General features: G+C 39.0%; 1 protein-coding gene across 8 annotated transcripts in view; it reads left to right on the top strand.

Moving 5' to 3' along the window:
* Positions 1-7,395: 7,395 nt before the first annotated feature.
* The window catches only part of NSMCE1 (NSE1 component of SMC5/6 complex), a 35,616-nt gene continuing 29,110 nt past the window's right edge, over positions 7,396-13,901 (top strand). For 2 of the 8 annotated variants that reach the window (XM_086375240.1, XM_086375243.1), the window contains exon 1: positions 7,579-7,942. Coding sequence is in view for 2 of the 8 variants with exons in the window: in XM_086375237.1 (XP_086231363.1) it covers positions 7,966-8,107 (142 nt within the window). In the remaining 6 variants the exon portion in view is untranslated. Of the gene's footprint in view, positions 8,108-13,901 lie in introns of all 8 variants that reach the window. The other 6 variants (XM_086375239.1, XM_086375242.1, XM_086375238.1 and 3 more) reach the window with 5 other exon arrangements.

Genomic DNA, 13,901 nt, shown 5'->3' on the forward strand with positions numbered 1-13,901 from the left:
TAAGGACTACTAAGATTTAATTTTCGCATCCTACCACATTGCTGTACATTTATAAGACTCTCAATAATTATTTGCTAGGATGAAGTCAAAAGTTGAATGAAAATGAAAAGTTTGATGAGTCAACTAGATACATTCTTTTCAATCTTGGTTTCCATATCTATTTTCACATAAGTTTTAATTAAGAGATTTAAAAATATGATTATATCTCTATTTTTATAGTAATAGTGGCAATATATACTTATGCATGTTTTCAATCATATTATGATTGTCATAATTTCAAAAAATTTGTTAAATGCCAAAAAATAAAATACTTTTGAAACACCAGAGCAAAATTTATATTCACTAAGCTCTTAATTCATGACAGATACTATATGTTGATTACTTTGGTTTTTATCTCCCCATCCCACCCCACCCCAACTCTGATGTTTAATATTATTTTGTAGACCAAGAGAGAAGCAGCAGTTTGGCGCTCTGTGTCTATTGTTCCCAAAGGAATTGATAATTTTCAAATCAGAGGGAAAAAAAGTGTCCCCGGAAGCTGCCGAACCCATGAGTAAGAAACATGGAGAAGAAGGAATTCTCCACTTTTCTTCATTTTAAAAGAAATACATGTAAAAGTGAAAATGATTTACAACCTGCTCCCAATGAGAAAGAGAAAGGAGAGAGAGAAACTGCTTTTATTTGAATAAGCTTTAAGAGCATGGGCCGTGGGACACATGAATAAATTTAAGTGTGTTGTTCTAACTCAGTCCTGCTGAAACTTTGACCTGCTTGTGATTCACTTGGGGATCTTGTTAATATGCAGATTCTGCTCCAATAGGTCAGGGGAGGGCCTCAGACACATCCTGAGATGTCCCACAATCTCCCAAGTGATACTGATGCTGCTAGTCCATGGATCACCCTTGGGAGAGTGAATGCAGAATGCTTCTGATGAGATGAGAACAGTCATTGAAATTCAAGAGCTCTTAAAAGGCCTGCTTGAGACCACACTGAATTTGGAGTTTTCGTCAGCTTGCCCTGAATGCAAACTTTAATAAGTTTTCTTTTTAAGTCAGTTAGGAAATCACTATGACCTTGCATCTTATCTGAAATTCACTCCTCTGGTAATTTCACTCTTTAGAAAAGAAGAGCACAGACGCAGGTGAAGCAGAGGTCTCAGAAGTGAAAATAGCTGTAGCAAATTCTAAATGTGGCTACTTTACTAATATTTAGCTTTATTATTAGTTTTTTGCCATTTTTCCAACAAAACTGACCGTTGATTTGCTCAGATGAGGAGACATGAAAGAAGGCAATTACAAGAAGAAATTAGGACTGCTGGTAGCTTGACAGAGGGAAGAAGATAGAGATACTGTAAAAAGGTGATGCTACAATTAAAAACTTGGGGTATTTTATGCAAAAGTAAAAGTAAAGTAGTAATTGTCCTCGAAAACTTCCCTGTACTCATCAAGAAAAATCATTGTTAGATTAAGACAGCAGATAAGTATTTTAGAATTATTGATATAGAATACAGAATATATAAATTAATTAATTAATATTAATACAAAATATAGAAAAACCTTAAAAAATATCAGTGCCTAAAGGGATAATCCAGTTATATTGAAAATTCCCTTCTATATAACAATCCTCGGATGACGCTGGATAAACATGACTGTAACTATATCCCGATTTTACAGTGTCTGTTCCATTATATTCAAAATCTTTATGATCAGATAGAATCAACTTATTTTCAAAAATAATATTCCTCATAAATAGAAAACAAGATAGGCTTTTGGAAAAAAGTTGGAAAATATAAGAAAGTGACAAGAAAAAGTTTACCTATAATCCCTCTATGCTTAGTCGCTCAGTCGTATCTGATTCTTTGTGACCCCATGGACTGCGGCCTGCCAGGTTCCTTTGTCTGTGGGGATTCTCCAGATAAGAATCCTGGAGTGGGTTGCCATGCCCTCCTCATAACTCATAATCCCTCTAATGAGGGATATCCATTGATAATATTTTAGTATATCTTCTTGTTTTCCAGCTTTCTCTCTCTCACTCTCTTAAAATAATCTTCTTTATGGTTTTTCCCCGACCTCAAGTATTCTTTTAAAGCATGATTTTTAGGCTATAAATGTTCTGCAGAATATTAATTGATGCCAGTCATTCTCCTTTTGATCTTTATGGAGACATTTAACTTGTTGCCGTTTTCCTCTGAGGGAATTAAGGCTGATACACTTTGTACAATAACTTTTGTGTGCATCTCTGATTGTGATCTCAGATAGATTTCCAGAAGTGGACTTATGAGGTCAAAGAGCATGGTATGTCTAGACTAGTGATGAGTACAACCAAGATGCCCTTTACAAAGACTGAAGAGACTACACTGCCTCCAGCAGTGTGCATATTTCCCAATCCATTGTCTGAGTCCTTCTCAGTCTCTGAACAGGGATTGTTTTAAAAGTTGACCCGTGAGGGGGGAAAAAAGGGCATTCCCTGGTGATCTGGCGATTTGGAAGAACTCTGGGCTTCCACTGCAGGGGGCAAGGGTTCAATCCCTGGTCGGGGAACTAAGATCCCGCCTGCTGCAGTATAGACAAAAATAAAATATAATAAAAGTTGACCTTTGGGGCCTCTCTCCATCCTTATAAGATAAGGTATGAGTAGAGGGGACTTTGCCTTTCTGCTCTACCAACTCATACCCATGACCTCCACTGCATCAAACTTCAAATGTAATGAATTCCCAAATTATGTGAATAATAGATGCTAAAGAGGACTGTCACAAAAAAATGAAAAGGGTTTGAAAAGAGTTTCTAGTCTCCATTGATTGCTATATATTTTTAAAAATAAAAAATATGGTTTTCGTTCTCTTATTTTCACTCTTCCTATGAGAAATTAAAAGAAAGTACAGAAAAGTGAAAGAGAAAAAAACTGCCAGTCATCAATTTTCCCACAATCCAACGTTAACCACTGTTAACATTTTGGCATATTTGTCTTCTTTTTTAAAGTTAATGTTTGGAATATTGTACAAATAATATATGCATATATGGTTTTATTATTTTAAGGTTAGCATATTATAGATACACTTCAAGGTTTCTTTATTTTCTACCCCATCCTAAACCCCCCTCCACCTTCCTAAAGGCCCTCTAGTTTCAGGTTTGTGACAATATTTCCAATCCTTCAAAAGAAAATATTTTTGCATGCACAAATGTATCTCTTGGAAATATAAACTATTACCATGATGCGTTTTGCCAGTTTTGCATCAGTGGTAATTCTGCTGCATTATTTTTGTATCTTGCTTTTTTTTTTTAACCCCACTCCATTCTATGCTTCTGAGATTCATCCATGGAAATACTTGTGAGTTAATCCATCCCTTTAAATGTTACACGATTGCCTACTGTACATGAATATTTTGCATTTTCATTTCCCTATTAAAGATATTTTCATTTTTTTTCCTCTGTTGCTAACACTGTGGCAGCAACCCTCTTCAAGAGCACAAGGGAGTTTTTCCTCCACTTAATTTCCTGGAAGTGGAGTTGCTAGATGAGGTTTTTCAATTTCAGTAACACCAAATTGCTCTCCAGAGCAGCTGTAATGTTTACAACTCGACCACATATGTAGTGGAATATCAGTCTCCTCTCACCCTTGGCAACATTTTGTCATTCTTATGGGGGGAAATCGGTATCTCTTTGCTTTTATTTCCAAGTAATGGTAAGGTTGAATATCTTTCTACACACTCTGCAGCCACCTGAATTTCCTCTTCTGGAATATACACTGCATGACTCAGTGTTTGCATCCATATTTGTAATATACATGGAACTGACATTTTCTTTAATTCTGCTGTTTGGTATCAAGATTAGACTAGCCTCATGGAATGTGTTGGATAGACTACTTGATCCTGTTCACATTCCACTGAAGTTTGCATTGTATAGTTCTGTTTTGTTTTTTGGTTTTCGCAATTTTTTGTGTGTATACGTATCATTCCAATAAAATTACCTCGTTCCAGGCATTTTGGCAGTTGGAGTCAATCTTCTATCTTACTTTTTCAGTTGCATCGATGATTGTTGGTCTACTTTTATTCTTTTTGGACCAAGTTTTGTAATTTGCATTTTTGTCAAAAATTACTCCTTTTATCTAGGTTTTCAAATGTACTGACATAAAGCTGTTCATTGTATACTCTGATGTTTTCTAACATTTTTACTCCATATGACTATGGTTTCCATAGTCAATTTCACTTCCTTTTTTCATTTTACTCTTCTTTCTTTGCTTTTAAAAAATTTCCTTTTATTGTCTCTTCAGTTTTTATTTTTGTACCTCTTAAACGGAACACTTAAATTTTGTTTTCTTGCTTTGGAATAAGTACCCTTAAGACTATAAATACCCCCTCTAATTGTTCTAGTTAGATCTCACAAGTTTTATGTCAGGCTTTTATTGTCATTTATTTCTAAATATTTTTTAATTTCTGTATTGGTTTTCTTTTCAAGCCATGTGTATTTTTCTGTTTCCAAATGTATGTTCTTTTTCTTTTAAAGATGTATTATAAAATCTTTTAAAGTAAAAAAGATATATAATAAGAAATAAAACAAATAAGCTTAAGAAATAAAACTGAAATGTACACTGATGATTTTCAATTTTATTTTATGTGAGTAATAGATGCATATGATAAAAACCAAATCATTTTGTCTTCCTGGCTCCCTCCTCAGAAGTAACTGCAGTTACTAATTTAAGGTATATTCTGTGAATCAAATGGGTTTCTTTTTGGCTCTCTTTTTGTTGTTGATTTTTAATTTTACTTCGTTGTGGTTTGTGAATACAGTCTGTAGATTCTTTGGAATTTATTGAGGCTTCCTTTGCGGCCACTGTGTTTGAAAAGAACAGATGTGCCAACGTTCTTTGTCTAAAATACAAACCTGACCTCATCACTTCCTCTCTGATAGCGTCTATGGTCCTCAGGTTAAAGACCTACTGCCCCAGCCTATGATTTTGCCCCCAGCTTCCTCGTTAGCCAAACCTTGAGTCATGTCCCTTTGGTACAACACATTTACAGACATGGGACTCATACCTCTGAAGGTCAACTTTCGAAAGAAAGGCTTGTCTTGTAGCAAACAGTCCAAAGTCTGGCACTGCAAAGGTCCTAACAGATATTCATTGAGCGAACTAGAAAATGGACTGTCTTCTGAAGGTGGAGTCACACTGAGACAGGAAGGTCACCCAGTGGGAGGTGGTCACTCCCTTATCAACTCTAATCCTTACTCTCTACTTGCTTCTCCTGAACCCAGCCTGCCTCATGAGACCTCTGGTTACGGCACCCTCTATGTCAATTTCTCAGCCCTTTCCCTCTTCCCTACCTCTGCCTGCCCACCACTGTGGATCACTTCACAGGTCCTCCCACCAATGCCCTCCAGTTCCTTTGCCTTCTACAGTCAGTTGCATAGGCCCAACCAAGACCCACCCCAGGATGAATCCATGCCGAGCTTCTCTTCTGAGGCTCCTGACGTGGGGATGGGAGATTGCGGGAAGGACCAGTCCTCTCTACACATTTATTGTTTCAACCTTAGCTGAAACCTCACTTCTGCATTCTCTTCGGCAAACCTTTTGACTCTGTTCAAGTCCCCTCGCATTTCCCCAGCTCCTTTATTCAGCAGAATGACAGTTTGCTAATTTTGGGAGAAAGTAGAAAATATCAGGGGTGAACCTTTATCAAGTCATTTCAGCTCCTTTCTTCCTGTTTCAGAGTGTCTCTCTTCCTGTCTAGGGTAAAAGTAATCCTTTCTATGTCCTTGACCCCATCCTCTCCTGTCTCCTGTCTCCCCTGTTTTTGTTCTATTTTATTCCTTCTGCTCCTGCATCTCCTCTTCCTAAACCATCTTTCCTAAAAGTAGTCAGCAACCTCCACTTCAGCTTCCATGCATCCACTTCTCCTGGAGGCCAACTAGCTTCCTCCCCTCTCTATGGGCTCTTATTGGCTCTCTGATTCTAAATTAGTGTCACTTCTTTCTTGATCTCTCCAGAATGCTGACGATACTGACCATGCCCTACTTCTCAAAACTCTCTCCTACCTATTTACCCCGACACCATTGTCTTGAATCTCTTTCTTCTCTTTCTACCTCCTTTCTTGGCCCTTCGATCTTGAAATGTCCCCAGCGTTTTCTACTCCTGGTCCTCAGTTTTTATTTCTCCACACACCAGGAAGCACACGATTCATTACAAACAGGTGTAGTCTCTACCAAGCTCTGCACAAACACTGCCATGGGGAAGGGCAGGCTGAGTGTCACTACATTGCCCCACTTTTCAAGAGCTGTCAGATACCTCAGAGTTTTAACTGAAATGCTTCTACTTTAAATAGGGATGATGGGCTGAAACTTTGCCAAAAACTTTGCAGAGTAAATAAAGCATGGACGGTCTCATTAGGGGTGTTCTTTTCTTATGTGACTGCCCCTAAGGCAATTTATAAGGTATGCTTTATTAGTAATGAAAATTCACATTTACTGAGGGTTTACTCTGTGCCAGACACTCTTGTAAGTGGTTTGCATGTATTAACTCATTTAGTCTTCACAACAACCCTATCAACAAAGTGCTATTATTATCCTGCTTTATAGAAGGAGCAAACTGAGGTGGGGAGCTTCAGTACTTTGCCCTGGGTCTCAGAAGTTTTAAGTAGGTTTCAAATCCAGAAGGCCCAGCTCTGGAGCTCAAGCTTTTAACGACTGTACTCTACTGCTTTCCTCCCCGTGTAGATGAGGGAACTGAAGTCCAGACAAACTGAGAAGTTGTCCAAGATCACAGGAGTGGAAAACCCCTCAAGAAGACTTGAAGCTATCATCACAGGGATAGACACTTGTACTTTCTACTGGTCTGTAATCAGTTACCTGTTGCCCCTGCTAGACTGCACGACCAGCACTCAGACCAGGGTCAGGAATACAAATATGTGTAAATATGAGTGTCCAGGAGATGCAAAACAGTCCTTTCACCTCTATTAATAACGTCATTTACTTCTCACAACAATCCCCAGGTAAGACAGTAGTTAACATTTAATCACTTCCATGCACCATTATCGCTTTTAAACCTCACAAACACACTGTTTCATTGGTAATATTATTATCCCCATTTGACAGAATAAGAAGCTGAGGCTCAGTGCAGCTCAGTGACTTGCAGAAGATCCGGCAACCAGTACGTGGCAAAGCCAGGATTCTAGTTTAGGCTCTTTGACAACAGAGGCCTCGTTCTTGACCATGGGGCAAACACTATCAGTTCTACAGATAGGGAAACTGCCCCAGGACAGAGCATTTAGTTGTGCCCATGAAATCGAACCCACTAAGTAGGGCACACAGTACTCTTGTTCTTCCTCTTATTGGGCCGCGGGGTGCCACTGCGAGGTGGGAGGCGGAGGACGAGAAGAGGAAGCCCTTTCCCATAAGGTACAGAGAGTCGCGTAGGATGCGCTAACTCCGGACCTAATTGACAGATCCCGCGGCACCATGGCAACGGCGCGGGCTGCAGAACGGAAGTGCGTCACCCTATGGGAGGGCTAGATCTGCGATGGCAACCAATGGGAGCGCCATATCCGCGTTCGCCCCGCCTAGAAGGAGGAGCCGAACCCTCCTTTCTGCCTTCGTCGTCGTCTGTGTGGACTGCGCTTGGGCGCTGTGGTGGGTAATCCGGGCGTCGTGGCGGGAGGCTGAAAGGAAAAGAAAACGGCCGCCTGGAAAGGCGAGGGGCGGGCAGCAGGTGCGCGTCAGGCCCCGGGGTCGGTCCCGTGCTGTGCCACAGGGTGTCGCCGGGGTCCGGGGGCCTGGGGCTTCTCAGTTCCTGGTGGGGAAACTGAGGCCCCGAAAGGGGCAGCAGAGCTAGGCAGGCTGGAAGCTAGGCCGTTACACGCAGACGGACGTTTTAAAGCCGTAATATTAGGTGGAGAAATACTTTAAATCAGAATATTAGGTGTAAAAGCGAAATACAAAATTGACCAATCTGAGTAAGTACGGCCTTCCACTGACCATGGTTTCAGTCTTGACAGCCTCTATGCTTCCCCACTATTTTGGGTACAGAACTTATTACTTTGTACAAGTGCGCAGCTCCTTATTTCAAAGCCCTGAGGCTACATGTGTTCAGAATCCCGAATTTCTCGAATTTTCCAAAGGTAATGTGCATACATTGTAGGTCCTGTCATATCTTCAGCAGGGTCTTGAGCAGTGTCTTGTAATCTGATACTTTTTTCACAGCTAAATATATGCATATGTACACTTATGTATAGGGGGTAAACAACAACCCTAAATAATCTCACCTTAGGTTAGATCAGGTTTTCAAACTTAAAAGATTTGCTTTTGAGAATGTGTTCGATTTGAGAATTGCAGAGAAGGGACCTGGATGATAATTTTATTGTTCACTCATATTTCTTGAATATTTGAACCAAGGGTGTCAGAATTCCTAACTCTGCTTTTGTATGGTCACTCCCTGTCTCCATTACTAAATCTGTTGCCTTCTTCCCTCTCAGCCTCAGGTTCCTTATCTGTAAAATAGGATCATGCTTTCTTCATAAGATTCTGACAAGGATGAAATGAGACTGTGCCCATGAAGCATTCACACTGTGTCTGGCACTTGGCACAGATGGTTATGTTTGAGATTTTCTTATTCTACAAACTTTACTATGTATACATTATTTGGGTAGGTAGTACATATCCATGGTTAACCCCTGCTCCCTTCATAGAGGCAAGTGACTTCTCTGCACAAACAAGCCAGTATGTATTTTTCACCCTCACTTCCCCCACTGCTTTTCCCCCAGATTATAGCACTGTATACGGTTCTGTACCTCTTCCTTCTTATTAGCATTAATTTTGGCTATTCCTTAACATACTTACATAATTTTCTTTTTTTTATTAAGATAGTAACACACAACTATAAAATATATGTTTGAAGAACAAAAGTACAGTGACCATCCACCACCTAGTTAAGAAATAGAACATTATCATTTTCTCAAAGCCTACATTAAATTCTTTTCTTCCCTCCCCAAAGATAACCACTGCTCTGAGTATTGTGTTATCATGCCCTTGTTGTTCTTTGTAGTTTTTAGTATTATCTCATGAATGCAATGTATGGTTTTTGGATTTAATATAAATGGGATACAAATACATATTTTGTGTGACTTGATTTTTGCACATGTTATGTCTAAGAGATGCATCCATATTGCCATGAGTAGCTCTACTTCATTGCTGCTTTGAATTCCATGGTATGTTTATAAATGCTTTTATGTAGATATTCTTGAAACTGTTGCCAGATTTTTGCTGTTACAGCATGCTACTTTTACCTTAGGAAGTTTATAAACCTACTTCCTGAGGTAAATGAAAGTTTCTGTAAGGCATATACCTAAGAGTGGTTTTGTGGGGATATCAGATTTGCTAATGTTATCAAATAAACATCTGAAGTAATTATAAGGGCTTATACTCTCACCAGCAGTTGATGCAAGTTTCAGCCTCAACCATTCTTAAGAATGTATGCCTGTCTGGTGATGGATAAGACATTAATCACTATGGTTTTAACACTCATTTGCCTGTTGAGAGAGTGAACATTTCTTATCTTAGTTTATTAATCACTTGTGCATTCTCTTCGTAAAATTTTCCATGTTCATTTTTCTCTTCCAGTTGTCTTCCTCTTACTGATTTGTAAGAGTTTTTTTTTTTTTTTTTTAATCTCATTATGGATCTTTTGTGGTTTAAATGTGTTTCAAATATCTTCTAGTTTGAGCTTGTCTTCTGTTTCTGACTCCCCTGCTTTCTGTTTTTGGTGAGCAAAGTTCTTAATTTTAAGAAAGTCGATTTATCAGTGTATTGTATGGTTGGTTTTTTCGTATCTTTTAAAGAAGTCCTTCCCTACCTTTGGGTCCTAAAGATAAACTCCTGTGTTGTCTAAAAGTTTTATAGTGTTCCTTTCTTATGACCTTAACCCTCAAGAATTGGTTTTTGTGGATACTGTGAAATAAGGGTCTAATTTTATTTTGTTCATGTATGTATAATGGGCTGTCCTGGCACCTTTCATTGAAAAGTGCTTTGCCCTGGAGTTCCATTTCTGCAGCATGCCAAGTATCCATATAGATACCCTTTTCTATTCCTTAGTTGTCTGTTCTGTTCCATTGGCCTTGTTTGTCCATTTCTGTACTGTTATCACAACTTTATTATTATTATCACACTTTTTTCATTACTCTAGCTGTATATATTCGGAGAAGGCAATGGCACCCCACTCCAGTACTCTTGCCTGGAAAATTCCAAGGGCGGAGGAGCCTGGTAGGCTGCGGTCCATGGGGTCGCTAAGAGTCAGACACCACTGAGCGATTTCACTTTCACTTTCATGCATTGGAGAAGGAAATGGCAACCCACTCCAGTGTTCTTGCCTGGAGAATCCCAGGGACGGAGGAGCCTAGTAGGCTGCAGTCCATGGGGTCGAACAGAGTCAGATACGACTGCGGCGACTTAGCAGCAGCAGCAGCTGTATATTAAGTCTTGGTGCCTGGTATGACAAGTCCCCCGGGAATATCTCTGCCATTTTGTGTTTACATTTTCCATTTACATTTTAGAATCATCTTGTCAAAACATGCAGTCATGCCCACCAAGCCTGTTAGGATTTTGATCGGAATTGTTTTGATTCAGTTACATTGGATCAATTTGAATTTTAAAGTGACTGCTTTTAACTTTCATCCTTAAGTGCTCTGTGTGCTGTGGTTTTTGTAGATGTCATTTAGTAAAGGAAGTTTCCTTTTATGCCAAATCTGTTAAAAGAGTTTTTATATGAACAAATGTTGAATTTTATTAGCTATTATTTTCTGCATCTATTAGGATGATTGTGTGCTTTTTCTCCTTTATTCTGTTAATGTGATTGTTGATGTTGTTGTTTAATTGCTAGGTCATGTCCAGCTCTTTTGCGACCCCATGAACTGTAGCCCTCCAGGCTCCTCTCTCTATGGGATTTCCCAGGCAGGAGTACTGGAGTGGGTTGCCATTTCCTTCTCTGGGGGATCTTCCCAACCCAGGTTGCTCACATTGATTTTGTCCCCTGACCTCCAGCTTTATTGAGATACTATTGACAGATGCCATTTGATTGACTTTCAGTGTTAAAGCCTTGCTTGATCACAACATATCATTCTTTTTGTGTTGCTGGATTCGGTTTGTTAATGTTTTTGCTTAGGCCTACTGCATCTGTGCTCATGAAAAATATTGAACTTTTCATTTTACTTTCTTTTGACGTCTTTGGTAGGTTTCTGTGCCCAACTTATGTCAGCCTTATCAGATGCTTTGGGGACAGCTTGCTCTTTTTCCGGCTCTGTGATAGTTTGTGTAACATTTGAAATTATTTGTTTCTAGAATACTTGGTAGAACTTCTTGATAAATCTGTTGGGACCTGAAGTTTTCTTTGTGGGAAGATAAATTTCCCGTAAAATGTCTATAATGGTTCTAAAATTGTTTACGTTTTAAAATAATCTTTAGTTTTGAATGAATTCTTGTGACTTTATACATATTTAAAATTCAGATTAATTTGTCTGTAATATCTTTTTAAAACGTTTGTGTCTGCATTTGGTTTCCCTTTTTCATTCCAAATGTTATTTATTTATAAATTTTCTCTCCTTGAAAAATCTTGTCAGAGGTTTGTCACTTAATTATTTTTTTCAAAGAATAATTTTAGTTCTGTTGATCTTTTCAGATATGTACTTATTTTCTATTTCATTAAGTTCTGGTCTTTGTTTTTTTTTGTTCTTTAACTTTCTTTGTGTTTAATTTGCTGTTATTATTTTTATAGCTTCTTGATATGGGTGTCTAACTCACTAATTTTCATGCCCTCCCCCCTCAAGTATATATAAAAATTTAAGGCTATTAATTTCTTTCTTCTGTTTTAGTTTCCTTCCACTGGTTTCTGTGTGTAATATTTTGTTATTTTCAGTTCAAAATATTTTCTACTTTCCATTAATAATTCCTCTTTAACAATGGCTTATTGAGGAGTATGTTTCTTAAATTCTAAACAGCTTTTCTAGTTTTCGTTTCTGGTTTCCACCTGTCTTGCACTGCTGTCAGAGAACATATTCTGAATGAGACCAGTCCTTCACAGTTTGCTGAGACTTGCCTTCTGGCCCGTATGTGGCAGTTTGCAAAATTATTCTGAGTATGCTTAAAGATTCTGTATTCTGTTGCTGTTGGGTGCAGTGTTTTATTCATGTCCATCGGATTAAGCTTTTTGCTGCGTTTTACAAGTCTTCTCTATAAACTTACAGATTCTTTTTATTCATTTTATCAGTGATTGAGAGGACTATGTTAAAATCTTCCACTACAGTTATGGATTTATATGTTTATTTTTGTAGGTCTGATTATTTTTGCCTTAGCTGCTTGGAGGCTCTGATATTAGGTGCTTAAATATTTAAAATTGTTAGAGCTTCTTTGGAACCGAACCTTTGTATCATTTTATGGGGACCATCTTTATCTCTAGTAATAATTTCTGCCCTAAAGTCTGTTTTGTGTCATATTAATATTTGGTTAGTTGGTATATTTTCCTATCCTTTTACTGTAAATTTTTTGGCATTCTTATGTTTTAGAAGTAACTTCTATGTCATATAGCTAGGTTTTATTCATTATTCAATTTGGTAAGTTTTTGATCTAACAGCCTGGCTGCATCATCTATTTAAAGACCCATAGTTTCTAGAATAAAAGTCCACAGAATATTCTGTTCTTATCCCTGGAACAACCACTGACAATTAAGGGTGTACTCAGTACTAAAACGGACTTCCCGGGTGGCTCAGTGGTAAAGAATCCACCTGTCAATGCAGGAGACGTGGGTTCGATCCCTGGTTGGAAAGATCCCCTGGAGTAGGAAATGGTAACCCACTCCAGTATCTTGCCTGGGAGATCTCGTGGACAGAGGAGCCTGACGTGCTACTGTCCACGGGGTCGCAGAGAGTCAGACATAGCTGAGCAACTGAGCATGCACACACAGTACCTAAAAATTGAATGAATGAATGAAGATATCCTGTCCTAATGACAGGAAATACACTTGGCAGGACTTGAGCACTTTCTGGAGCTGAGTCAACCCCAGAGAAGAGGAGGATCAGAGTTTGAAGATTAGGTCTGTGGTGTCTCTATGTCTGCGTGGACTGTAACATCGGAACCAATGATTCCGAAAGGAGGACTGCAGGGAGGAAAAGGGTTGAGGAAGGAGAAGGTGGGTCCAGCTGAGGGTTGGTTGAGATTGAGATGCTGGTGAGATATACTCGAGGGTAGCTAGCAGGCAGGCAGAGGGGCTGGTCATGAGATAGTGCGTCTTCTTAGTTTTGAGGCTTGGCCAATGATGCCTTTAGAAAGAAGAGTAACCTGCGTATCTCCTGGTCCTAGTTCTTGGCAGACCCTTGGTAGTCATATTTCATTTAAACTGCATCATATGTGTTAAAGATAGTATTATCCCCATTTTATAGATTAAAAGACTGAGGTTAAGCATATTAGCTAAACCTCTGTTTATTCTGTGTTACATTTCCCTAAGGTAATAGCGACTTTCTGGTAAGATCATGGCGTCATGGGAAGTGGATGTGAAAACCTCAGGATTCCAAGCCCCTCTGCAGTCAGAACTTCCAGAAAAGACCTGGAGATCTGCATTTGTAATACACAAGTTGGGTGATTCTTAAGATCAGGCGAGTCTGGCAAGCACTGGTCTCGGAGCCCTCCGTCTAGTTCTAAATAAACCCCAGGTCTTACCCCTGCACTGCGCCACCTCTCTGTGGCAGGAACAGGCTTTTAGATCAGACTTGTGCTTTTTTGTTTGTTTTTTTTTTTTTTTATCAAGGCTCCTTTTATCAGCTCTGATCTTTGTGGTTTGTGGAAAGATAGCGTTTTAGTAGAGAGCAAGGAGATTTTCACAACACCCTGCAGTCCCAGCACAACAGTTGTTTTATCAGTGGTTTGGGAGAG

The sequence above is a fragment of the Bos grunniens genome, chromosome 25, assembly GCF_055505025.1.
Source record: "Bos grunniens cultivar Pamir isolate PY7600 chromosome 25, Bosgru_T2T1.0, whole genome shotgun sequence".
Taxonomy (NCBI): domain Eukaryota; kingdom Metazoa; phylum Chordata; class Mammalia; order Artiodactyla; family Bovidae; genus Bos; species Bos grunniens.